Source organism: Amphiura filiformis, chromosome 12 (genome assembly GCF_039555335.1).
Source record: "Amphiura filiformis chromosome 12, Afil_fr2py, whole genome shotgun sequence".
NCBI lineage: Eukaryota > Metazoa > Echinodermata > Ophiuroidea > Amphilepidida > Amphiuridae > Amphiura > Amphiura filiformis.
Genome location: NC_092639.1, coordinates 17,305,267 through 17,330,528, shown reverse-complemented (window position 1 = coordinate 17,330,528; position 25,262 = coordinate 17,305,267). Strand labels below are relative to the sequence as shown.

The 25,262-nt window shown below is 37.3% G+C and overlaps 1 protein-coding gene across 1 annotated transcript in view; it reads left to right on the top strand.

Annotated features, from left to right (window-relative positions):
• The window catches only part of LOC140166670 (uncharacterized), a 140,111-nt gene that overhangs the window by 12,067 nt on the left and 102,782 nt on the right, over positions 1-25,262 (top strand). Inside the window, exons 6-18 of the mRNA XM_072190168.1 lie at positions 3,117-3,182; positions 3,992-4,069; positions 5,630-5,698; positions 6,994-7,143; positions 7,852-7,923; positions 9,624-9,695; positions 10,193-10,264; positions 11,047-11,133; positions 12,015-12,092; positions 14,466-14,600; positions 19,469-19,699; positions 20,871-21,008; positions 22,549-22,691. Coding sequence (XP_072046269.1) covers positions 3,117-3,182; positions 3,992-4,069; positions 5,630-5,698; positions 6,994-7,143; positions 7,852-7,923; positions 9,624-9,695; positions 10,193-10,264; positions 11,047-11,133; positions 12,015-12,092; positions 14,466-14,600; positions 19,469-19,699; positions 20,871-21,008; positions 22,549-22,691 — 1,391 coding nt within the window. The remainder of the gene's footprint in view (positions 1-3,116; positions 3,183-3,991; positions 4,070-5,629; positions 5,699-6,993; positions 7,144-7,851; positions 7,924-9,623; positions 9,696-10,192; positions 10,265-11,046; positions 11,134-12,014; positions 12,093-14,465; positions 14,601-19,468; positions 19,700-20,870; positions 21,009-22,548; positions 22,692-25,262) is intronic.

Below are 25,262 nucleotides of genomic sequence, written 5' to 3'. Positions count from 1 at the left end.
AATCCATTCGATATGCAATACCATCGATTATTATCAAAAAGCCTGGCAAAATTGTCTATTTGGGCCCCCCAAGCGCAGGGAAATTTGGTGGATTTGGGCCCCCGCCCTATACAGGCTTGCCCCCTAGAAAAAATCCCAGCTACGCCGCTGAAAAAGAGAGTCATCAGGTATAACAATTTTGAAAAAAAAGGAGTCATTTGGTATAAAAGTTTGAAAAAGGGGGTCATTTGGTATAAAATTTTGAAAAAGAGGGTCATCAAGTTAAAAATTGTAAAAAAATTAAGCAAAATTCAATTTTTTGTTCCAAATTTCCCAAATTTATAATGCAAATTTGCAGAAATAAGAAAATGTCCTTATTATTTTATGGTATTTTAATATTAAAATTCTAGGAAAAGGGCAATCATTGGGTAGACGAACCTAAAATCGAGTATGACATTAAAAAAAAGGGGGTCATCAGGTATATTTGACTTCAAAAAAGGAGGCCCAATGACAAGCACATATCGTCACTTCTAAATGGGAGTCCCTATGGGGGACAACTAGTGATTTGCTAATAATTCAGTTCTGGTAATTTGGAAAACAAGCTGTTCAAATAAAACATGCATATGGTACACATGAAATCAATCAGACAAAATCTGATATTTGGTATGAGAAACATTTTATTCTTGTGCAAATGAGGCTGTCAAATCTATAAACCATGGTCAACATAATTAAGGAACGTGAACAGACAATGCTGGATTATAACATCGTCACTGGGCGGGAAAAACCTCATATGTACTTTTGGCCCTTGAACATGGATAAAGCCTTGTAGGTGTAGACTTTATATTGAAGATGTTGCTTCATCCATGTTCAGGGGCAAAAAGTACATACAAGGTTTTTCCCGCCCAGTGCCAAAAGTAGGGCCTATATATGCAGAAAACACCTCATATTTACTTTTGGCCCTTGAACATGGATAAAGCCTTGTAGGTGTAGACTTTATATTGAATGGTTTGCTTCATCCATGTTCAGGGGCAAAAAGTACATACAAGGTTTTTCCCGCCCAGTGCCAAAAGTATATGCAGAAAACACCTCATATTTACTGTTGGCCCTTGAACATGGACAAAGCCTTGTAGGTGTAGACTTTATATTGAAGAGGTTGCTTCATCCATGTTCAGGGGCAAAAAGTACATACAAGGTTTTTCCTGCCCAGTGCCAAAAGTATATGCAGAAAACACCTCATATTTACTTTTGGCCCTTGAACATGGATAAAGCCTTGTAGGTGTAGACTTTATATTGAAGAGGTTGCTTCATCCATGTTCAGGGGCAAAAAGTACATACAAGGTTTTTCCCGCCCAGTGCCAAAAGTAGGGCCTATATATGCAGAAAACACCTCATATTTACTTTTGGCCCTTGAACATGGATAAAGCCTTGTAGGTGTAGACTTTATATTGAATGGTTTGCTTCATCCATGTTCAGGGGCAAAAAGTACAAGTTTTTCCCACCCAGTGACGACATGTAATGCAGTGGTACATAATGCTTCAGAGGTGGCCCATGCTCTACTTCACTTCATAGACAAAGAGAGATATGTGATAAAACATGTTTACAATGTTCCATACACAGTACATGAACCTGTAGGTGAATGCGTCTATTCTTGGTTACATAGACAATAAACTTGTTGTACACTCAGTAGGCCACATTATGCACACTGGTTCCCTGGATTTGTGTTGACATATTAACTTTTGAACTATTGTTCTTTTGTAAGTAACAATTAGAACCAGATCATCATGAAGAACATTATAAAAGTTACTTAAATATACTTCAAACCCCATATTGCGCCTTTACCAAAAGTTACAAAGTGCTTAGGCTGTGGAAACTAAATTGTTTGGTGAGGGTTTCCCAGCTCACTGTAGCTGGTAGTAGAGATTCTATTTATTAGTATAGGCATTCAAAAATATACAAATTTTCACATCCACATACATATAAATCTGAATCTTTGCAGCAAAATTGACAGATGCATTGTTCTTGGGTGGAAGATAAAGCGATTTTGTCAAGTGATGGTGCAGTAACAGCACTAACACTGTCCCAGACATTGATGTATGGGTGATGCATTGTTCATCAACTGTTCATCACACAAAATAAATAAATAAAATAATTTGGCGACCAACAGACCGTACTTTCTGAGCGACTGGTGACCATAACCAAACGATTAATTTTCCATGGCTTTGTAATCTAAACAGATAAGTCCACCCTGTTGGTTAACTCCATGAGAACTACCTGCCAATTGGCCAAAAAGAAGTTTTCATTATCAATTAGACCAATCAGCAACATTGTTAGAATAATTTCACCACAAAAAAAAATTGGGGTGAATTATTTACAAAGCTCCATTCTGATTGGTGATTAAAGTGAAGATATCATGTAATTGACCAATCTGAGGCAATGTTAGATCGGCAGGTAGTGTTCATGTTCAGGGGGTTAAATGAGTTTGCACAACATATATTCTCTTCTTTATGGATATGTGTTTGAGTTTGCAATTTTAGCTAAATTGCAGCTATAAGGTTAAGGGATCTGGAATGAGCGTTTTGAGCGTTTCGACAGTATTTTTTGTGGGACATGAGAGCACGTCAGACATATCGAATTGCATTCTGAATACGAAGAATGTCTTTCTGATATCAAGATATGGATTTTTTTCCCAAAAAGACCCAATTTTTTTTGGTGTTTTTGGGGGAAAATCCATATCTTCAATACGAAAGGTCACAATTTTCAATTGATCGTCTGCTTTTCATCCCACCTACATACACCTTAAGTATAAATCATCAGATTTATAAAGTTTACTTCGAGTACTGTTATATATATCAAAATATCAATTTTTAATCATTTGCCATAAAATGTGTATTACATTGCAATTTCAAAAATCAAAATTATTTGATATCAGAAGGACATTCTTCGTATTCAGAATGCAATTTGATATGTCTGATGTGCTCTAATGTCCCACAATAAATACTGTCCAAACGTTCATACCCCACCCCTTAAGGTGGGTGAAAATATGAAGGATTCACTAGCTGATGTGTCTCCCAACTTGTCAACTTTCCACCAACTAAAATAAACAATATGAAATTATTCTATGAATTATTGCTTTTCAGAACTATCCACAGTACTGGCATTTCAGAATTCCCTGATGTATCACAGTGTACAAGTCTGGAATGGATGTAAGTTTGAACACACACTCCCCCACCCAGCACACACACCCTCCCACACACCCCAGGGGAGTCCACAATACTGGCATTTCAGAATTCCCTGATGTATCACAATGTACAAGTCTGGAATGGATGTAAGTTTGAACACACAATCCCCACCCAGCACATACACCCTCCCACACACCCCAGGGGAGTCCACAATACTGGCATTTCAGAATTCCCTGATGTATCACAATGTACAAGTCTGGAATGGATGTAAGTTTGAACACACAATCCCCCACCCAGCACACACACCCCTACACCCCAGGGGAGTATACACATTTAGTTTGGGTAGGGATGTGCCGATGAGAATTTGAAAGTGGACCCATCCATGTACCATTTTGTCAAGAAATTTGGACCATCATTAATTTTTTCTGTTATATCAAAAGTCAACCATTTTTTTTTACCAAATTCAATGCAAATTGCAAAAAAAAATTTGGCAAATTTCCATATTCCAATATCAACCTTATAAGTGATATACCAAATGACCAAATATGAGACCCATGTTTGTGATACAATGATCATTTGTACTAAGTACCCCCAGGCATATATCACCCCTTGTGACTGGATCCATGAACCCTCAACAACCCTGGACCCCAAGGTAACTCACCACTTCCCCCTCACCCCCTTATCAGCGGGATTGACTGTGCCAAGTGCACTGCAAGCATTTTAGCCTCTGATCTCTGCACCAACATACCCTCAGGAAGAGTAAATTTTTCATCATTATCAAACATACTTATGTACTAGAATGATTGTCTACTTGTTATTTACTTTCTTTCCAGTGATCTGACTAGGAATGCAATATATTTTGATGTGGGGACGTATGAGACGCTTGTATTTCCAGGTTCTCTAAAATGGGTGTAAGTATTACTTCAGACATTTCGTCGGCCGTATCACATACTGACGTACCGTATTGTTTGTAATAAACGCTCCCCCTCTAATAAACGCCCCCCTCCAATTTTTCTGTGAAAAATTGACAAAAATGCTAACATTTCCATGACATATCGTGTAGGTAAGCTTAAAACTTGCATCAGTCATGTCAGTCACGATCGCTAAATTGAATGGACAAAACCTATTATGACTCAACTCCCAACCATTTCATTGCCTAATTATGGTAGAATTTCACTAATTCCATGCACTTACAGGTGTAATTTTGTTGTATTCCCCACGAAAATATAATTTTCCGTGGGCGCCGCCATCATGTAAATGCCTCCTTTTAATAGGAGCACCATCGGGAAATTGAATATGATTTTTATGCTTTTTTCACTGACAATTCACTTCCAATAAACGCCCCCCTTTTGGAAAAATGCAACGCCCCGGGGCGTTTATTACAAACAATACGGTATTCGACATTTTTAACATTTTTGAGAAAATTGGTACAATAGGTTATTATGTTCTACTCTATATATTCACCAAAAATCATGCCTCAAAGTGGCTTAATTAGTAAGATATTAATTAATTTAATTATGTCGTATTTACAAAACCTTGAAATGTCTGCATCACATAACGACGTATTTGCCGATCGCCTATACTGCGCAAGCCCAGTATATCGTATCTGCAATTTGAAGAATTTGCTGTTTCACATACTGACGTATTTAGCGCTTACGTATTTGCGCCGATTCTAACAATGCACGCAAAATTGCTGTTTTGTCCTTTTCACATACTGACGTATTTAAGCCAACTGTTTCACATACTGATGTATTTGCGCGACGTATTTGTCATTTGAACGGTGAAGTTAACATTAGTCCTTTTCGCATAGTGACGTATTTTATTTAATATTGATTTTTTGCATAATAAGTTATGCTCTGATGGTGACAAGTGAATTATATTGAAAATATGGTATATTTGCATTACTGTTAACCTGGTTTTAATTGACAATAATATTTTAATCAAGATTATGCAGCAAATGAAAATCGCTAGATTTTCAAATTCGATTTTCTCGAAATGCGTATTTTACAAATACGTCAGTATGCGATACGGCCGACGATTTATTGCCACTGAGATAGGTTTAAAAAACATATAGTCAATCAAGGAGTCTAATGGGCTGTTCTATTTAAAATCCACACTACCCCTGTGCAAGATGTAACTAAAGTCTGCTGCAGAGGGAGTATCAATTTTGAATTGAATAGACAATTGGGTAACTTCCATTTGTAATACCCATTCCAGTTGTGGAAGATAAAGGGTAAAGCCATAATACAGGGGGAGTATGGGTTTCAAAATGATTACCTCTGACCAATTACATTTGAAAATCATACTCCCCCTGTGGAAGATATTTCCAAAATCTTCCACATGGGTAGTGTGGATTTGAACTGGAACAGCTCAGTTGTGGTGCATTGCCTTTTAGCCAATGAAGTACTAGTTGATAATAAGATAAAAGATAATAATTATTTGACATGAATGAATGTGTTTCACGTACACAGGAGCTTGATGGAGAACCAAATAGACTGGATGCCAAATAAACTGTTTGCAAACACCAAAATAGAATACTTGTAAGTAATACATTAATTTGTCAAGTGTGTGGGATGTGAAATGTGGAATGGAGTTGCGATGGGTGCAGTTTGTTGGGGTGTAAGATTGAGGGTGTAGTTGCTGGTGGTGTGTTAGAGAGTAGGTGATTTAGGGGCTGTGCAATAATAATGAGCCCTTGCAGATAGCATAAACTGGAGCGGGGGCAAGCAAAAGCAATTTTTGGCAAGCCAAAAGCGGGGGGAGGGGGAGTAATTTTTGGCAGTTCAGGGTGGGGGGACAAGTAATTTTTGGCAAATATCTTTTGACACCTTTTTTAGGCTCTAAAAGGGTTGAGGAAAATAGTACAGAAACGTTCTGATATGCAAAAATATTTTTTGCATTTTGTGCAGGGGGAGGTGAGCAAAGATGTTTGTTCATATTTGCCTGTAGTTAACACATGTAACCAATAATAGTGTTGCTATTGTACTGGTAGTTAATTTACTATACCAGCTAGGGGATAATTTAAGAACTGCCTGAAAAGTAGACCCCTTTTGTGCAAGAATTGACATTTGTACACTGTATCTCTTTAAGAACATTTAAATCAATTAATCCATATACCCACCCTATGGCTTTAATTTCCAACACAAAATTGGTAGATTTCAAATGGAGTCACCCATTTAGGTAACACCATTTGAAATTCACACTCCCTGTGTGGAAGATTAAGGTCATGTCTTCCATAGGGGGTATATGGATTTCAAGTGTAAAAGCTCAAGGTAAAGAGGCATACCAGTTTGGTGTTAATTCATTATTCAATTTACCGTATTCGTCCGAGTATAGTGCCATGTTCGAGTATAGTCCCACCCCCCATTTTTTCGAAAAATTCCAGAAATTGTAAAAAAAAATAAAAATTTTTTAAATTATTAATTTTTTCGGTTTTAGAATGTCCCTGGACCTAGACCTAAATGTTAGGATCATTCATGGTTGACCTAAAAAAAAATTGCATGATGTTTTGTGTTTTTAATATGAAAATTAATAATTTGTATTCATGTCATACTCTATTAATGATTTCAAAATGCATTGAATTTGAACGGGTGGGACTATACTCGGACCAATACGGTAATAGTGATGGTTATGAATTAGGATAATGACTTTGCATCAGTTATTTTTCAGGTATTGTGAAATATCTAAACATTTTGCTTGGAACTCAGAATATCCTTTGGGTATCTCGGTCACAAAGCAAAATATTTTTTCACAATACCCCATAACAACTGATGCGTAGTCATTAACCTATTGGTGGTATAGATGGCTTCATACTTGTGATGTTGTACTATTACAGGGGACTGAGTATGAACAGCATCAGCTTGTTTCCTCGAGATGCTCTAGTCAACATGGCAAATTTGACGTTCTTATCATTGGATGATAACTCACTGACGTCTGTCTCCAAGAGAAACCTGGGAATATTTATCAATAGTCCCTTGCAACACTTGTAAGTATATAGTTTGTTCAACTTATAGAGGGTATTCATTACTATGTCATTGATGTGATTGCTCATGCATAAAATTTCTCCACATAGGCTGTTAGTTTAATCAGGAGAGTGACCTCTTGAAATGATATCACAGCGATCTTTATGTTATTACAGTGAGACCGACATACAATGTTCAACACAAAGTGAACGATGTTATAACGGAGGGCAAACAAACCAGCACCGCCAAATTCAACCGACGTGTGTACAACGTAGGAAGCTATGGGGAAATTGAACACTCGTTGTCTGATCATGCATGTGTTTATGGTTCAGATAGCGGTTACTTAGCAACTCTTGTTCCGCTTGGGTTTATTGCATACACTCTATAATTGGCAAAGGTTTTGTTACTGTGCGGCAGCGTGCACATTGGTTAAGTTCCAACTTACGCTCACATAAATATGCATAAGCATGTGCCAGCCATGCATTAGCGCAACTAGCGTACATCATGATGCGCCCAACTGTGCGTATGCCATTCTATATCAATACACAATGTCATGAGTCTCATTTTACGATTAGGCAGCCATCAATTTCTTCATCTACACTCTTGAAATTGGCAACTTTATGCTTTGGGTGATATATTGGGGTATTTACAAAACTAATCACATTTTTTTCATTTTTAATCTTGACTAATTCATTAAAAACAAAATTGTTGTTGTTTTTTTGTTGTTGCAGAAATTTGAGTAATAATCAAATTAGTTACGTTGCACCAAAAGCATTTGCCCAACTGACAACCCTGAAGATTTTGTAAGTATAATAAGAAACTGATTTTGTCAACTTCAGTAGTGTCTATTTAAATCAAAGAAAGAAGAATGTATCTTCTTTTCTTCTTGAAATTCCCTGAAACCTGATGACCATGTTTACCATATGTTTTTACAAGATATGACAGACGATAGTCAATCACCCTTTACATCTGTCTGCGATTTGGCCATTTAAAAAAATTGTATACAAGACTTTAGTTCTGTGAAATGAACCGATAAGGTGAATAACATTGGAGAACATTGAATGTGGATGGTCTGATATATGGAGGCCTTTTTATGAAAACAATGTGATTCCAAGTTTTGAGTTAACATGCTCTAATAGCTTGGATACTTAACCCCCTGGACACTACTGGTCATCTAACAGCATTTCTGATTGGTTGATAACTTGAAATGCTCATTTCAATTGCCAGTTATAACTGGGCTTTAAACTATTTATGGTCAAACTTGCATTTGCAGATGATCTTATTAATACCCTCCTTGATTGGTTCAAAATTGGACACTATATTCATTTTGGCCAATCGGCAGGTAGTTCGCATGGGGTTTAAATAAAAATCTATCACAATGCCCATAGAAAAAAATGGGTGGTATACCACCATTGGGGAATGATGCTGCCTCTTTTGTTGTTCATACCAGTGCTTTTTTACCAGTGGAAGAAAACATCATGGCCTGAAATTTTACTGAGGTTATGAGAACAGCATGAGCTGTCTTCAGATGCCAAAATTTCAGATGTTGATGGGGTGGATAATACTGTCAATCAGGATATATTACTTGCCTTCAAGAAAAATGCCCTGATCGGTAAACGTAAACTTTAAAATTTGCACCTCTGGTTTTACAAGTTTGTTTAAGGGTACGCGATGCATTGTTGGTCGAAGCAGCCAAAAAAAAAGTGATTTTCATTATCTTAATCAATATATTATTGAAAAATAACACTTTGATGTTTTGCAATAATTCATTCTACAAATCATATACTTTGAAAACTAACTTGCTTGATTTATTGTTGTTAATGAGTTATTTACGTTTTACAAAAGTGTAGTTGTTTCAGCCCTCTTAACAACATAACTCAAGAACCACAGGACCTACAAAACTATATATGTGATATTTGAATTCTTCTACACATTCGCTATGAAATGATCAATGAGTTTTTTGCCAAAGCTCACTACCATTAGCAAGATGCTGTGAACTACCAAATCACAACAGTTTAAAAGAGTTGCTAACCTTAATAGACACTTGTCACCTAATATGTATGAAATTTTAAAGGTATTCTGACACTGATTATATATGTTTGTTTTTTGTATTGTAATGGTCATTATTTACTTGTATTTGTATTCCGAGTTCCTCTAAATTAGGAGCACTGCATGTTTTGGCGACAATGGGCTCTGTTGGTTGAAAACCATGCACCCTCTATGGCAAACATGCCCTTAATCTTCCACACAGGGAGTGTGAATTTCAAACAGGGTTGCCTGAATGGGTGACTCCATTTGAAATTAACACCCCCTGTGTGGGAGATTAAGATCATATCATCTGCAGGGGGTATATGGATTCCAACTGGAATAGCCCAAAGCTCATTGATTTCCTAGCGCTCCCCTGCAGCTCAGCAAACTCACCAGCATTATTGCATTGTTATAAGTTTGATGTATATGCCTTATGGATAAATATAATAAAAGTATATAAATATTTTAATTACAGGGAATTACATCGGAATGAGCTGAGTGATTGCCCGCCTCAAACTTTTGACAACATACCACAGCTGCTTCATCTGTAAGTAATGATAATGATATTAATGATAATGATAATGATAATGATAATGATAATGATAATGATAATGATAATGATAATGATAATGATAATTTGTTTTGCCCAAAATCAGGGCTGTCAACTTTTCAGAATTGCCTGGCGTGAGATATTCTGTTGGCGAACAGGTGTGTACCCGTTAAAGTTGCCTGGGTGCATAAGATGTTGTATTGCTATAGTAATTTGGCTAAAAAAATACTGTTGGAAAAAAAATGGCCTCCCCCTGCTTATTAAATTTTCAGCATGGGCATACAAAAAATTCAAGGGTTTTAAGGATTTTAGCCAACAATAAAGGGCTGTAAATCCCCCAATCCCATTCCAACTGGTGTAGAAGATGGTTTAAAAACTTCATGGTACATTTATAGCACTGTGCAGTTTCAATTCTTCATACATACAATAATGTGATTAGAATCTCAATTATAAGTTATAACCCTTTATTATCTTGTATTTTTAATCATCTGCAGAGATTTGAACTACAATTTGTTGACCAAGTTGAAGTCTAGATCGTTTACAAATCTACCATTCCTTAGAACATTGTAAGTAGATGCACCAAGAATACATATATTTATATTAGAATGGGATGTGTCTTGAGTGCAGACAAATATTTGTTGATAATTGCATAAAAATCAGTCAAAATAGAGGGCAAAATATATTTAAAGACTTTTTGCTAAAATGCATTCCTATTCTAAGAATATTGTGAGCATTTATTGTCATTTTTTTAATGCCAAATAAAATGATTTTACTGTTATATATTCAGTGTGAGTTGACCTGAGACAAGTGTGCCCGAAGAGTTAAAAAACACCACTCCAATCTTTTCAGAGCATTGTCAGATGCTTGGTTTTTACTGGCATCATCTAGTTTTCACTGGCATCATCTAGTTTTCACTGGCATTATCTGGTTTTCACTGGCATCATCTGGTTTTCACTGGCATCATCTAATTTTCACTAGCATGTGATGTTGTCCTGCTCTTGCCCATATGTGACCTACTACCACGAAATTAGCGTAAAGTCGCCGGGACTTTATACTCATTTTGTTAAGTTGGTAGTTTTGAGATATTTAGTCTGCCTAAGTTGATGTTCTTTGTTTGCCGATACCTGTACTAGCCAGTAGTATTATCTTTTGTAAATGACCCCATTCACAAAGGACATACAGACATACTTATCGCTTTAACAGGTGAGTGAACACTAACGCAGTAGCCAGGGCGTTTTGAGTGACTAACACCTTGTGACTTTACGCTGATTTTGTGGCAGTAGGTCACATATGGGGTACAAGTATACAGATCACTCACATTTATCGTGAATTGATTTTCCTTTTTCAGAATGCTACATAACCAGCAACCAGGATCTGAATTGACAGCCATTATGTATGATGCTTTCAAAGGTATAAATGGCAATCTCACCACACTGTAAGTATACATACTCAGACCAGATCAGAAGGCTGGGTCACTTCATATATGTGACCAACCACCACGAACGGGCAGCAATGTTGGCAGAGCTTGTTTTGAGATATAGTCCATTAAATTTATCAAAAACAATAGAAAATAAAGGATTTAACTTATTTTACTGATTTTTCCTACCTCGCAAACAAACAAGCAATGTACATGTAATATGTCATTGTAAAGCTTATTTTGAGGATATTTTGGGATTATTTTGTGGTGGACGGTCACATATGAACTTGCTGTACACTGTACAGTGTAAGGCATACCAGTCTGTGCGCATATTTTGTTAGGAAAATTACTGCAGTGAATTTGCACATTTAATTTCATGCACTTCAAAGTGTAGCACATAATTATTTTACTTTGTGTAAGTGCCTTTTGCTTGAAAGCAGTAAGTTACTACTGAAAATAGTAAGTTGCTTGTAAGTTACTACTTTATTTTTGTCATAGTTGTAGTTCACATACCTAAGGCTACTTGAATGTAATGCTATGCGGTTCAAACTCTTCAACTGAAATGTATATAAGCTCAATACATTTCTGACAGCAAGAAACTCAACAAACAAGTAAAATATATGTGATGAGCTATGATTCAATCTAAGACTTATAGATTTAATCTAATGCTTAGTGCTGGTGGCTTAATGGTGAAAAATGTTGGTGTGCCTAACCAAATGTATTGGTTTGATTCCAGCTGAGTGGACATGTCTTTTTTTGACATTTATAAGAGTGACCATCCAGTCTGGGGAAAGATCAGAACTTGGAATAGTATGATGTATAGTGCTGTAAAACAAACTATAGATTTTTCCTGTAAATTCATAACCTGTATAATCTTTTCTTTCTTTGTTACTCCATAGGTTTATCAGTTCCAATGCACTCAGTGCATTTCCGCATGCTGTGTTATCGGAGCAGGACTACTCAAGTTTAGAATATCTGTAAGTTAGCCAAAAAATATATCTTAACCCCATGAGAACTACCTGCCGATTGGCCAAAATGAATATTGTGTCCAATTGTGAACCAATCTAGGAGGGTATTAATAAAATCATCTGCAAATACAAGTTTGACCATGAATAGTTATAAATCCAGTTATAATTAGCAAATGAAATGAGCATTTCAAGTGTCTAGGGAGTTAATTGTGAAACGTCAGTATGTCAAGTTAATTTGACCCAAACTTTTCAAATGTGCTTTAAATGTTTAAAGTAATTCCATTTTTTAAAGTTGCAAATCTTTTAAAAACTAGATTGTCTCAGCAGCAGGGGACATTAGGCTGTCATGTGCATCTAGGTGTAGAGGCTTATCCTCTTATTCCCACTTGAGCATTCTCAAGTACACTTAAAGTTTTTTGGTCTCCTGGTCAATTAAGTTTTAATTTAGGGGTTGTTGTTATGTTGTTATAGCAACAAGCTCAGTTTTTCTGTCCAGTCAGCTGTCACTTTAGTGGTGTGCAGCCATTCAGGTCTCCCGTCTTATTTTTTCATTCCTTTGTTATGTCCATAGTTCTCCTAGTGATGCACTTGCAATTGTTCCTTCGATCTTGATGGACCAAAAAATCCCACCCACCCTCCCAAAAGCTGGAAGGGTGAATCAGTTAACTAAATATTGTTAAAGATACTCCAATAAAATGGTATGTCCAATTATGCTGCTTTATGCTTAAAAATAGAGGCTTTGTATGGAATTTCTTCAAATCTGGAAGAATATCATTAGTAGATTATCTCCACTTTCTACTGCGTTTTATAGAAGGGGAATGAATGCTTTGTATGGAGTTTCTTCAAAACCTGAAGAATCTCGTCAGTAGATTGTCTCCACTTTCTACTGCGTTTTTATAGAGGGTGGTGGAGTTTCTTCAAAACCTAAAGAATCTCGTCAGTAGATTGTCTCCACTTTCTACTGCGTTTTTATAGAGGGTGGTGGAGTTTCTTCAAAACCTGAAGAATCTCGTCAGTAGATTGTCTCCACTTTCTACTGCGTTTTTATAGAGGTGGTGGAGTTTCTTCAAATCCTGAAGAATCTCGTCAGTAGATTTTCTCCACTTTCTACTGCGTTTTATGGTATTGGTTGGTTTTATTGGGCTATTGATTGCTTTGAATGGAGTTTCTTCAAACCCTGAAGAATCTCGTCAGTAGATTGTCTCCACTTTCTACTGCGTTTTATGGTATTGAATGGTTTTATTGGGCTATTGAAAGCTTTGTATGGAGTTTCTTCAAAACCTGAAGAATCTCGTCAGTAGATTGTCTCCACTTTCTACTGCGCTTTATAGTGGGCTATTGGTTGCCTTCATGCTTTCCTCCTTTCTACTGCGTTTTCATACCAGGGTTATAAATGCTTTGTTGCTTATTTGGAGTATCTTTATTTACTTGGTTGTAAATACCAGTGGATTTAATAATATATTATATATCAGTAAATGGTTTAAGTATTGATGCCGGATCTTGCTGAATACAAAATGTTTGTTTGCTAGTGTTAGCATTGTTTATTCTTTTGGAGATTTCTAATTATTTAATTGCGGTTAAAAATGCTGTTTTCCAATCCAATCCTCTGTTTGATCCAAAGAGGTATCTGTTTAAGATATGCTTAAGATTTGCTTAAGATGAAATTTGGTTAAATGTGATTCAGAAGTCAACTTTTGTTTGTCCAGCCTGTATGGTTGGCTTGTACACATTTTTCCAATAATTTGTGTATTTGTTGATTTATATGAAGATAAATGCTTGCTGCAATTAATTATCTCAATGTATATAATTTGTTTAAGGGGGTACTACACCCCTTCCCAATTTTGTGCCTATTTTTGCATTTTTCTCAAAAATTATAGCGCATTGGTGACAAGTAAGATATGTATGTTATTGGGGCAAGGACTACAACTACTGCACTGGAAATTTTATTTCAGCACAGACAACAGTTGTGGAGTTACAGTCAAAAATGAGGGAAAACCAATATTTGATCAATAAATCAATAACTAAGTGCCTTGAGTTGCTGAATTTTCAGTGCAGTAGTTGTAGTCCTTGCCCCTATAATATACACATCTTACTTATCACCAATGCGCTATAATTTTTTAGAAAAATGCAAAAATAGGCACAAAATTGGCCAGGGGTGTAGACCCCCTTAATTGATATGAAATCTGTTATTATCTCAATATAGTCTTAATTTCTATGAGATTGTGAAATTATTATAAATAAGCTTATGTGTATTAAATGGTCCTCATGATCGTGGGGGCAATGCGGAGTCTATTCTTTGCGTTGTTGTGCTTTCCTGCTGTCTCGAGACAATGTAATATTCATCAACAAAACAGATGATGCTTATATTTTTTCATTTTTCAGCCATATTGATGCTAACAGTATCACAAACATCACAGAATTTTCCACCGATGCATTTGATGGTTCTTCCATGACGTACTATTACGCCAGCTTGGCATCACATAATCCATTCTCTAAATTAAGATACGTCAAGGAATTGTAAGTATATCTTATCTATGTGAATATTCCTGTAATAATGGGCTACGCCATACTACGCATGTGGAAGATTTAGCTAAAGTCATCAACAGGGGGAGTATGAATTTTGAATAGAATAGACAATTGGGTAACTTCCATTTGAAATACTCACTCCAGTTGTGGAAGATATAGGTAAAGCCATAATACAGGGGGAGTATGGGTTTCAAAATGATTAACTCTGACTAATTACATTTGAAAAACATACTCCCCCTGTGGAAGATATTTCCAAAATTTTCCACAGAGGTAGTGTGGATTTCAACTGGAATAGCCCAATTGGCGGAATATAATAAAGTCCTTTTAATAGCATACTTATTAAAGCTGGTGGTCCAATTTTTGTTTCACTGACGGTAAGAGACTATGTGATCACTTTTTCGCCTGTATGTCTTGGTGGATGTAAGTATATGCCTGTGGATGTATATGTGACAAATTCGTTAAATTGTTTGTTGAAGTTTTGATTAAATGCTCACAGGTGAACTGTTTAAATCCTATTGCAACCAAATTTGGATCATAGCTGCACTATGGGTACATTAATGTATTTGTGGTATCAAAGGTCAAATGTTGGTTTTTGTTTTCAATTTTTTTTATATTTGTGGATTAGATTATGATATTTCATCATAAAAAGAGAGTAATTAACACTCCCATAGCATAATAGCCTTGTGTTCACACAAACATGGCTGAGTGGGCACTCTTTGGTCCTACTTCATTGATCCAAACAGTGAGTCTGAAGAGACAAGGTGTGATGAAAACCATCTGAATGTTACCATTAAGCATTTATACACAAAACATTGCAGGCATGTGATTTTTCCGCGGATTCGCGGAAATCCGCGGATTTGAGACCAAAATCCGACCCCCTGAGATCAATGTAAATCCGTTGAGACATTTGGGGGGCACCCCTAAGCTCGTGAACATTGGCAAAGAGCATCTCTCTTTTTTTAACGAACTTCTTGTTTCGCCGTAGCGCCATGGTTGCCAAGTCGTAATGCAAATACCTGCTGAAAAAAACACGCAAAAATTCGCGTTTTTCCTGCGAACATGAATGGAAAAACTGCCGATTATTCATGAATTCCTATTTTAAAAGTCGCCCAAAGATGGTTTTATAGCTCGTATGGCAAAACCGTACTAACGATTTCTATGATTGGTCCATTGTGACGTCACTTGCCGATATTAACCAATCACTGATAAGCTTGCATTCTATCTAGATCGGCCATCTTTAATTTTGACATGCTGATATTGCGTGAACGACAGGATTTGTTTATCGGTATCGAACCAAAATCAAGATGAAAACGCTTCAGAAAAATGACGCGAACATCGGCGTAGTTGATAAAGATCTGAAAAACAAGTTCCGCTGGAGCTGGCTGGATCACGAAGTGAAAGTAATACATGTTAAAGATGGTCGCGAATTGAGCTGTACGGTGGAGGAAAATGGTATCAAAAAAATTGCTGTCGCCGGTACACACCGTCATCATCCCTATATCTTCGTGTTAAAAATTGCCGTGGTAGTACGATAAATCCTCACGTTTTTTAACAACTACGCATGGTGATTTTGAGCTATTTTGTTCGAGATAGGCCGTGCGACTCAGGCTATGCAAACAATTTGAGATTTTGAGAGCCGGCCACACTGTTTCTATTCTATGTTTTACGATTTTCGCATGATCAGTATATGGCTGGCGTAACCGCCACAACGTGGAGCTGCTACGCGTAGCTTACTTTTAAACCAGGAGCTAAATTGACCAATCATGTTAGATCTTTTCATTACGCGGAGCCAGTTGATGCATCATCGTTCCAGAGAGAAAAACTCTTGCCAAAATTAATGTTTACTATATGTGGATTTTAAATGAATCGAATGTAAATAAACCACAAACAGTTGTACAGGATCAATACCATTGTTTGATTAGTGTATAGTCAATGTTACCTTGCATGCATGTGCCATGTGTGTGGCGTGTTTGTGTCAGGCCAGGATCACTGACACCCACGGTACTGATACTGTCATACTATCACGGTGATCATATTGTTGAATGTTGTTGACTTTAAAATAATCATGATGCAGTCATGTCTACAGTAGAATTCACCACGACCTTTGAAGGACTTAAACCCCATTAAAAGCTATTAAACCAAGATAACACTCAATGAAAACAGCTCAACTATGTTACATCAGATCTTCTCTGGTTAAATACACACTGCACTTGTGTCTGTTTTACCTGTGCAATGAACAATGAGCTGGTATTATAGTTTCAGTTGGGTGAATGATTATAAAGCTGAACGCAAGGTAACAATACTGTCTGGGCTTTTGTTTACGAAATGAGACAATAGTCTGCTTATTGTTAACCAGCGTTCTTGAAAATGAGAAGCATAATGGTTTGCAGACTTAACACGGTTTAGAAATAATTTGTTCATATTTTTTGGTGTTATCTGTCGTTTACATATCCTTCCTAAAACACAAAAGTACCAATATTTCCAAACACCTAAATTAGCTAAAAATTTAGGAAATGTTACAAAACTATATTTTCTAGAATTTCAGAGAATACTTTAAATATTGACTGGTTATTTTTTACACAGTGACGTCATATAGGCAATGGCATAATACTTCTAACATACACTAGGTCACGCGTCAATGGTGAGCGCACTGAGTATTGTGTATAGGAAAACGGGCAGTACCGTAACTACAGTATGTATGGCCTACTACTAGTATATAAAGTAAATCCGAACTGGTTTGCTGAAGGTCGAATTCTGCAGGCCTGCAGATCGCAGAATTGTGTGCATGGTTTACCACCACTCTGCCTAGCTATATAGTTGTGTACAATACTGTATGAGTTTCTTGTGAGTGCATGTCCATCTTAATAATAAATTACTTTTTGAATCATAACTATCGTGACCGAGGATATCTTGCAACTACGTGAAGCTCGTCTGGCAAATTCTTAATGACTAAATTAAGCTTCACGTAATGAGTAAGTCGTACTTGATTGGTCAGTTTTACCTCCGAGTAATGAAAAACTCTAACATGATTGGTCAATTTGGCTCCACGGAACAAAAAGTCAGCTACTGCGTAGCAGCTCCACGTTAGTGGCGGTTGCGACCTACCATATCAGTATCCCATATGATATTTCTATTGTAAGAAAATTTTATTTGTTGTCACGTAAATCACAGGTTTCGTTTAAATGTACTAACTGGAAATTAAATGTACTAATTAGTGAGGACCGGTATTTTGCTGTGGATATGTTTAACTGCAATTTTGATGTAAAACATTTGAAATCCGCTGTAAAAATTTTGATAATATTTAACTCTTTGAGAAAATTATTTTATAAAGGAATGCTGGTAAAACCAGGTGCAATACAATGTACATTATTGACACACTATCACGCTCTTTATCTCCGTCAATAATAGAATAATCGATTTCAAGGGAATTGAATGCATGAGTTTGTAGTTGACTACTGAGCGACCTAAGCGATCGATTGCTAGCCAATCAGATAGAACTCCTTTTCTTGCGTTCAGTGAAATACCACTCGCCTGTCGCTCACTACCACTCGCCCGTCGCCCACCAACGGAGTATTAAATTTATATTTATCGTATAGGACGTCGACGGTGTGCGGTATATTGCTTATTGCTCACTGTGTGGGGACATGATATCTTATGGATCCAAGGGAAGAATTGCTTTAACGGACCATATTACCAGTGGTATTTTTTCATTCAAATTAAACATTTTGTCTTCATTTATGTGTCTTTTTTTCCTGTAAAATTGCTCTCCTGAGAGGGCCTCAATAGGGTTTTTACAGTGTAGAAGCCCTCTGGTTTCGGGGCTTCAGCCCTCGACCCACCAGGGCTTCGCCCTCGACCCCTGGGGGCACTTGCGGGCCCCTGGACCCCGGGCCGTGAGGCGCGAGGGCTTCACTCGCTACGCTCGTTCCGCTTCGCAAGTTTCCTCCATTCTGGGAATTCCCTAATCACATGCCTGACATTGAAAGTACCAACTTGCTTGTATTGTTGATACAAGGTCCTTTGTGTGTATTTATGCGTGCACTGCCTAGTATGGATTCATTGTAGGTTGAGACCATGTATTTTCTACATTGGGTGACTCCATTGTGCTAAAAAGGTAAGACATGAGGTTGGACAGATGGAAATATTAAGCTCTTTTCAATCATTTTGATCATAAAGTCTAAAAATATTATGTTTAAAATATTACGAATAATTTTATGGTATGATGAATTTGTTACTGGGTTCAGCATCCACATGTTATTGGAATTACTATACACCTTGTGCCATACTGGGTTAAGCATTTGGATTGATCTAGTATGACACTCGTCACATGGGAATTCCCATAAAAAGGTAAAGGAGTCAAGCCTGTATTTACAGGACGGAGTGCCCATCTCTCTTTCGTTAGTGATTAGGCCAGACTCCATCGTGAAATGTTGCTGTGGGGGGATAGCCACACCTCAACACAGCAAGTCTGTTACCTTCCCAGCATTTAAGAATGCCGGTACCCATTTATACACCTTGGTGGAGAAGAGTAATCGAGATAAAGAGCCTTACTCAAGGGCACAATACGATGGTGTTGCCGGGGCTCGAACCCGCAACCTTCTGATTATGAGTCGGAGCCCGTACCGCTTGGCCACCGTGCTTCACCTAATAACTAATAGTATTCATTATATTGTTTCTTCCATTGCAGGTACTTACATGATAATTCAATTGCCGGGATAAATGCAAATGACCTATGCATGGATGGTGGCGCCGGGCTCGAACCCGCAACCTTCAGATTAAGAGTCAGAGCCCGTACCGCTTGGCCACCGTGCTTCACCCAATAACTAATAGTATTCATTATATTGTTTCTTCCATTGCAGGTACTTGCATGATAATTCAATTGCCGGGATAAATGCAAATGATCTATGCAACTTTAATGAAAGCTTAAATCTACTGCAATTAGCCAATAATCCACTGAATGATAACACGCTGAATGAGACGGCATTCCAGTGCCTATTGGTGCTAAATGATGTCAATCTTGCTGGCAATCAATTTCAGTATGTTCCAGAAGCAGTCAAACTAGAAGAAAGAGTTCCATCTCTCGTAACGCTGTGAGTATATTTATCAAAATAGGATCAAGTATTTATGATCAGCACACAATATGTAGTATACACTGGATCCCTGTAATCTTTGTGCGTCATAGCAGGAAGACATGGAATACATGACCTTAATCTCCCATGCAGAGAGTGTGAATTTCAAATGGGGTTACCTGAAGGGGTGACTCCATTTGAAATCTACACCCCCTGTGTGAGAGATTAAGGTTATATCTTCTAAAGAGGGTATATGAATCTCAGCTAGAATAGCCCATTGTTTTATCCACTGATGAATTATTTTGCGAAAAAACAGACTATAATTTCACTAATTTTTAAAAATAAAATTTTGAAGCTTATGATCAGATGTACTACTGAACATGACACCCAAATATAGAAAATGATGACTGTTTTCGAGGTGAAAATGTGTTACTGACAGTCTGACATGGTTACTAATGTCATGCATAAAGCCCCACAACACATTCTAAATGCTCATATACATGTAGATTCAAAGCTAGAGGTAGACTGCTACCCTTATTTGTCAACCTTACTTTCTGGGTCGGCGACTGAGAAACCTATGTGTTCAAAAAGTGGCAACCATATTCTGGATGCATCAAGGCTGGGTAGTTGTGTCCAAATTGACCATTTGAACTCATTTTTTGGAGCTACAGAGCACGATCCTTTCACAAATTCACGATATGCAGACGCCGATGGTCAGTTGTGTTGTGGCGCACAACCAAAGTCACGCAAGCATATTTTCAAGAGTCCAGCGCGATATAAGTTTTTCAGTCAGCACTACAAGGATAACGCAAATACATACCTATAGTGTAGATAGGGTTGCCAAACCCGCGATTTCGTAGCCCAATTGAGCGATTTTTGAAGATTTTTCCCGCGACTTTTGACAATTTCCTGTTCCATAGAAACCAATGGTTAAGAAAAAAATTGGGCGACTTTTCAACATCAGCTCCCGCGACTTCCGATAGTTTCCTGCCCCATAGAAACCAATGGTAAAGAGAAAAATTGGGCGACTGTTGGATTATTTGACCCGCGATTCGGGCTGAAATCTTTTGGCAACCCTGAGTGTAGATGACTGAAAGATTCTAATCTAGACTCGGACATCCAATATTGCAATAGCGCCCTCAAATGTAAATGTAGAATATTCTATCATGAATGGGTTATTTTCATTTTTCAGAGAGTTAAGCAGCAATCTTATGACGTTCTTACTGAGTGGAACTTTTTCCAACGTGAGCACATTGCAATATTTATACCTGGGCTCAAACAGAATAGTGGCGATAGAGGATGGGGCATTTCCACAAGATATACGAACCATGTGAGTGTGTAAAATAATTGTATCAGGCGAAATATTTTGAAGTCCTGGGCCAAATTTTAAAAGTACAAATGATCGAGATAGGTGCCTCCCATTTTGTTTTGCTTTTGACAGATCCAACCCACAGCAGCTGAAAGGAGTATCCCATCATGCATTGCAGTATATCTGCATGCCCCATAACAAATGTAAACAAAATATAAACAAGAGCCGCTTAAATATCAAGAGCTATGGATAGTTTCACAATACTTTAGGGGTCATATTTTTGCAAACAAAAATCTAAGCTTCCCTGATTTAAGCGAGTTATTTAAAGTTGAAGTGAGGGATTTTGTGTACATTTTCTATGGCACATTCAGTTCTATTACGGTACCGCAAAGCATAATGTGATACTCCCTTCAGCTGCTGTGGATCCAACCTGGGAAAGATGGCAATTATAAAAATGAGAAAACAAAATAGGGAGTATAAAACAAACAAAATGCTGGAAATAAATAGCATTGAAAAAGCGTATAACATTGCAACCATGTATGCTAAGGGGCTGTGCAATAATTATGAGCCATGGGGAGGGTAAAATTGGGGAGGACAAGAATTTTTTTGCCAGCCGAAGGGGGAGAGAAACCATTTTTGGCAAGCTGAGAGAAGGGGGGGGAGCAACTTTTGGTATGCATTCATGGGAAGCCTTTTAAATAAAATGCTCTAAAAAGATTTTGGCTTGTGCAAAGGGTGGGAGGGGCAAAGATTTGTTGGCAGGCCACGGGGTGGGGTGGCAAGCATGTTTGGCACGCCGTTTGGAAACCCAGGGCTTCATAATTATTGCACAGCCCTAAGGATTTCAGCATTAGCACCTTAGTTACTATGCAAGTTGATGGTGATGATAATGATTTCATTTTCAAAATTGTCTCCTTTATGGATCTCATTCTGTATCATTTACTATTTAGACAATAATAACTGCGCACTATCTGTTTTGAGTTCACTGCGCAAAATTTGTTTTGAGCCGAGGTAATTTTCAGATTGCACTAGGACATTCGGCGCCCGGGAATTGTGAATATCGCGTGTTGAGAGATGGCTGTTTTAATTAGTTTTTATGGTCAATATGAGTTTGTTTAAAATAAAACCATGTGATTTGTGCTTGATAATTAATTTTCGAACATAATGTCGTGATTGCCGGAGACATCCTTTAAGGGGGTACTACACCCCTGCCCAATTTTGTGCATATTTTTGCATTTTTCTCAAAAATTATAACGCATTGGTGACAAGTAAGATATGTATATTATAGGGGCCAGGACTACAACTACTGCACTGGAAATTTTATTTCAGCACAGATAACAGTTACAGTCAAAAATGAGGGAAAACCAATATTTCATCATAAATCAATAACTACTTGCTTTGAGTTCCTGAATTTTCAGTGCAGTAGTTGTAATCCTTGCCCCTATAATATACATCTTACTTGTCACCAATGCGCTATAATTTTTCAGAAAAATGCAAAAATAGGCACAAAATTGGCCAGGGGTGTAGTACCCCCTTAATAATTGTTTTTATTTAATTTCAGAGGGTTGAATGATAATTCTTTCCACTTTCTCCATGAGAATCCATTCCGTAATTTGTCATCTCTGAGGACACTATATCTAAGTAGCAATGAGATAGACTACATACCAGACACTGCTTTTGATGGACTGACTGCTCTGACAACTCTGTGAGTAAATTAAAAAAAAAAAATTAAAAAAAAAAGCACAGTGATTTATAGTGCGCTACACACAGGCACAACGCCTAGACGTTGATCCACAAGCCTCAGCACACTTTACAGGTTGTCGCTGACCACTATGGCCCCACATCATTCCATAAACCATTAAACAACAATTCAGGGACTTTGCTGCTTCAAGAGCGCACACCCTATAGTGGGAAATCCAATTGAATGAACGCAGCTTTCAATAGCGTGACGAATTTTTGCGTACACTGCGCGATGTACGCCAGCGTGTGCGACTGTGCGTGAGTAACGCGGACGTGAATCAACCATGCCAACGCACTTTTCGTGATTGGATAGCATTGTATCCAAGGTCGTGCGTTCTCGTTGTAGTTTGAAATACGCGATATACGATCGCGGTTGGATCGAGTGCAGCTGTTGAAAGCTGCGTTCATTCAATTAGAATTCTTACTATAGACATACCACAAATAACCATCGCAACCAGGATCAGCTCCCCGAGTTTCGTACAGGTTACAACGAGACAAATTAGCAGTGAGGTCCTTGTCCAGGGGAATTTCAAGCTGACTCAATTTTTCCATGAGAGCATACTAGGCACCACCAGGGTTCGAAATTAGTGTACAACTGTTACATAACATAAAAGAGAACAGATGAAACTGTTCCATGTTTGTTTGTACATGTGGGAATGACTGCCGTCCTCTAGCTTGCAACTTAAAGCAATACTGTAGACAATGGAGGCCATTACGGCAGCCTCATTCACTTTCGCAGTGATCTAGGTCATGTGGCTATTTATTTTAACCGTTAGTCGCAAAAATAAAATTCAAAACAGTCCCTACTGTTCACACTCAAACCCCGACAGATTTAAAAATGAAAAACATTTGTATCACACATTCAGAATTATTTCATAATTAAGTGTTCATAACTTCATAATTTAAAAGGGTTAAACCTATAGAGAAGAAAGATTAAGATATAATGGCGGGCCAATGCAATATTTTGTAAGGTTTGTTGATGAGGGTGCCCTTTATCATTGTTTTTTATAATTCTGATTTTTTTATATGATTTTAATAATTCTGATTTGACATGATTGTCATGGAAAGGAAGGAAGAAATAAACAGAGAAGATAAACAAAGATGTGTTTTGCTGGCCTGGCCAACAAAACCGTGCATATAATATTGATTTGGGGTGATTGCGATATACACTCACTCATGGTACATCCATGCGCAATGGCTGTGTGCTGTTGGATTTTGTTGGATCAGGGAGGGTTAGGCGTTGTATTTATGTTAAAGAATACTTAAAACAAATTATCTCAATTGAACTGTTATGATGATTTATCACTTGCTGGCATTACATTGTATGCAAAAAAAAGTTCTGCAGACCCAGCAGACCCAAATTGTCCATATCAGATGCATGTATGCAACCATTTTTTGGCAAAAAGTGGATTGAGTTCGATGAAAATTGTTGTATGCAAACAATAAAGCACTTTAAATCTAAGTTGGCTTGCAGTAAGATGAAATCTACCAAAAAAAGCGTTGACAACGTAAAGAAATCAGCAAGTTTAAAAAACCCACCTCGGCTCACTTTTTGAAACTTGGTCCCATTTGTAAAAGGTACTGATTTAAACTTTATCATATTTATATCAATTTAAAACATTTCCAGAAGTGTTATGTATCTTTAATGTACAGATGCGATATTAATTTGTAAGCTTTCTGGAACGACCTGAAAGGTTATTATCTTGTTCTTGCATGATAAGCCAATATCTTTTGTGTTTTGTTTTATAATATCATGATTAATGATTGAATTAAACGAATAACAAGTAGGCTTGTAATCTTGTTGGAAACGCTGTATTCTGTTGAAATAAAATAAATACAATGATTTGCTGTTGGTGTTCAAAATGGGACCAAGTTTCAAAAAGTGACCCGAGGTGGTTTTTTTTAAACTTGCTGATTTCTTTACGTTGTCAACGTTTTTTTGGTAGATTTCTTTTCTTTTTATGAATGCAACCAAGCAGCTCCAAGCTTGGAAAGTCATCAGGTTACTGAAGTGCACCATAAAAGCGAATAAAACGAAAAATGGATGTTTGAAGTTGCTATTCTTGATTCATGACAATAAATAATTAAACAAAACTTTATCAGTCGTTTATTTTTAAAACTTGCTCGTCACGCGTGACTGTAATGTTCAGAGGCGTACATAATGATCAATAAACATTTTAATATACTTTAATTATTCAAGGCTACGTAAATATGTAAAGAAAATGTAAATATGAACAACACACACCCAATGTTGACAATGCCAGAGAGACACACAGAGAGTAAATCCGATTTAGGCCTACTTCATGTCGGAACTGGTAAATGCGCATATATTTAAGCCTATACTACGGAAGCGTCTAAATGCCCCAGATAATCGTGTTTTAATGTTTGTGGTTCTTTGTAGCCCTGCGGCGCAATCTACTTGGCTATCCGAATTTCGCGGTTTGTGGTTCTTTGTAGCCCTTCGGGGCAACCTAGTTGAATATTCCTATTAAGCGGCGGTTGTCGGCGATCTGTCGTGGTTTGTGGTTTTCATCA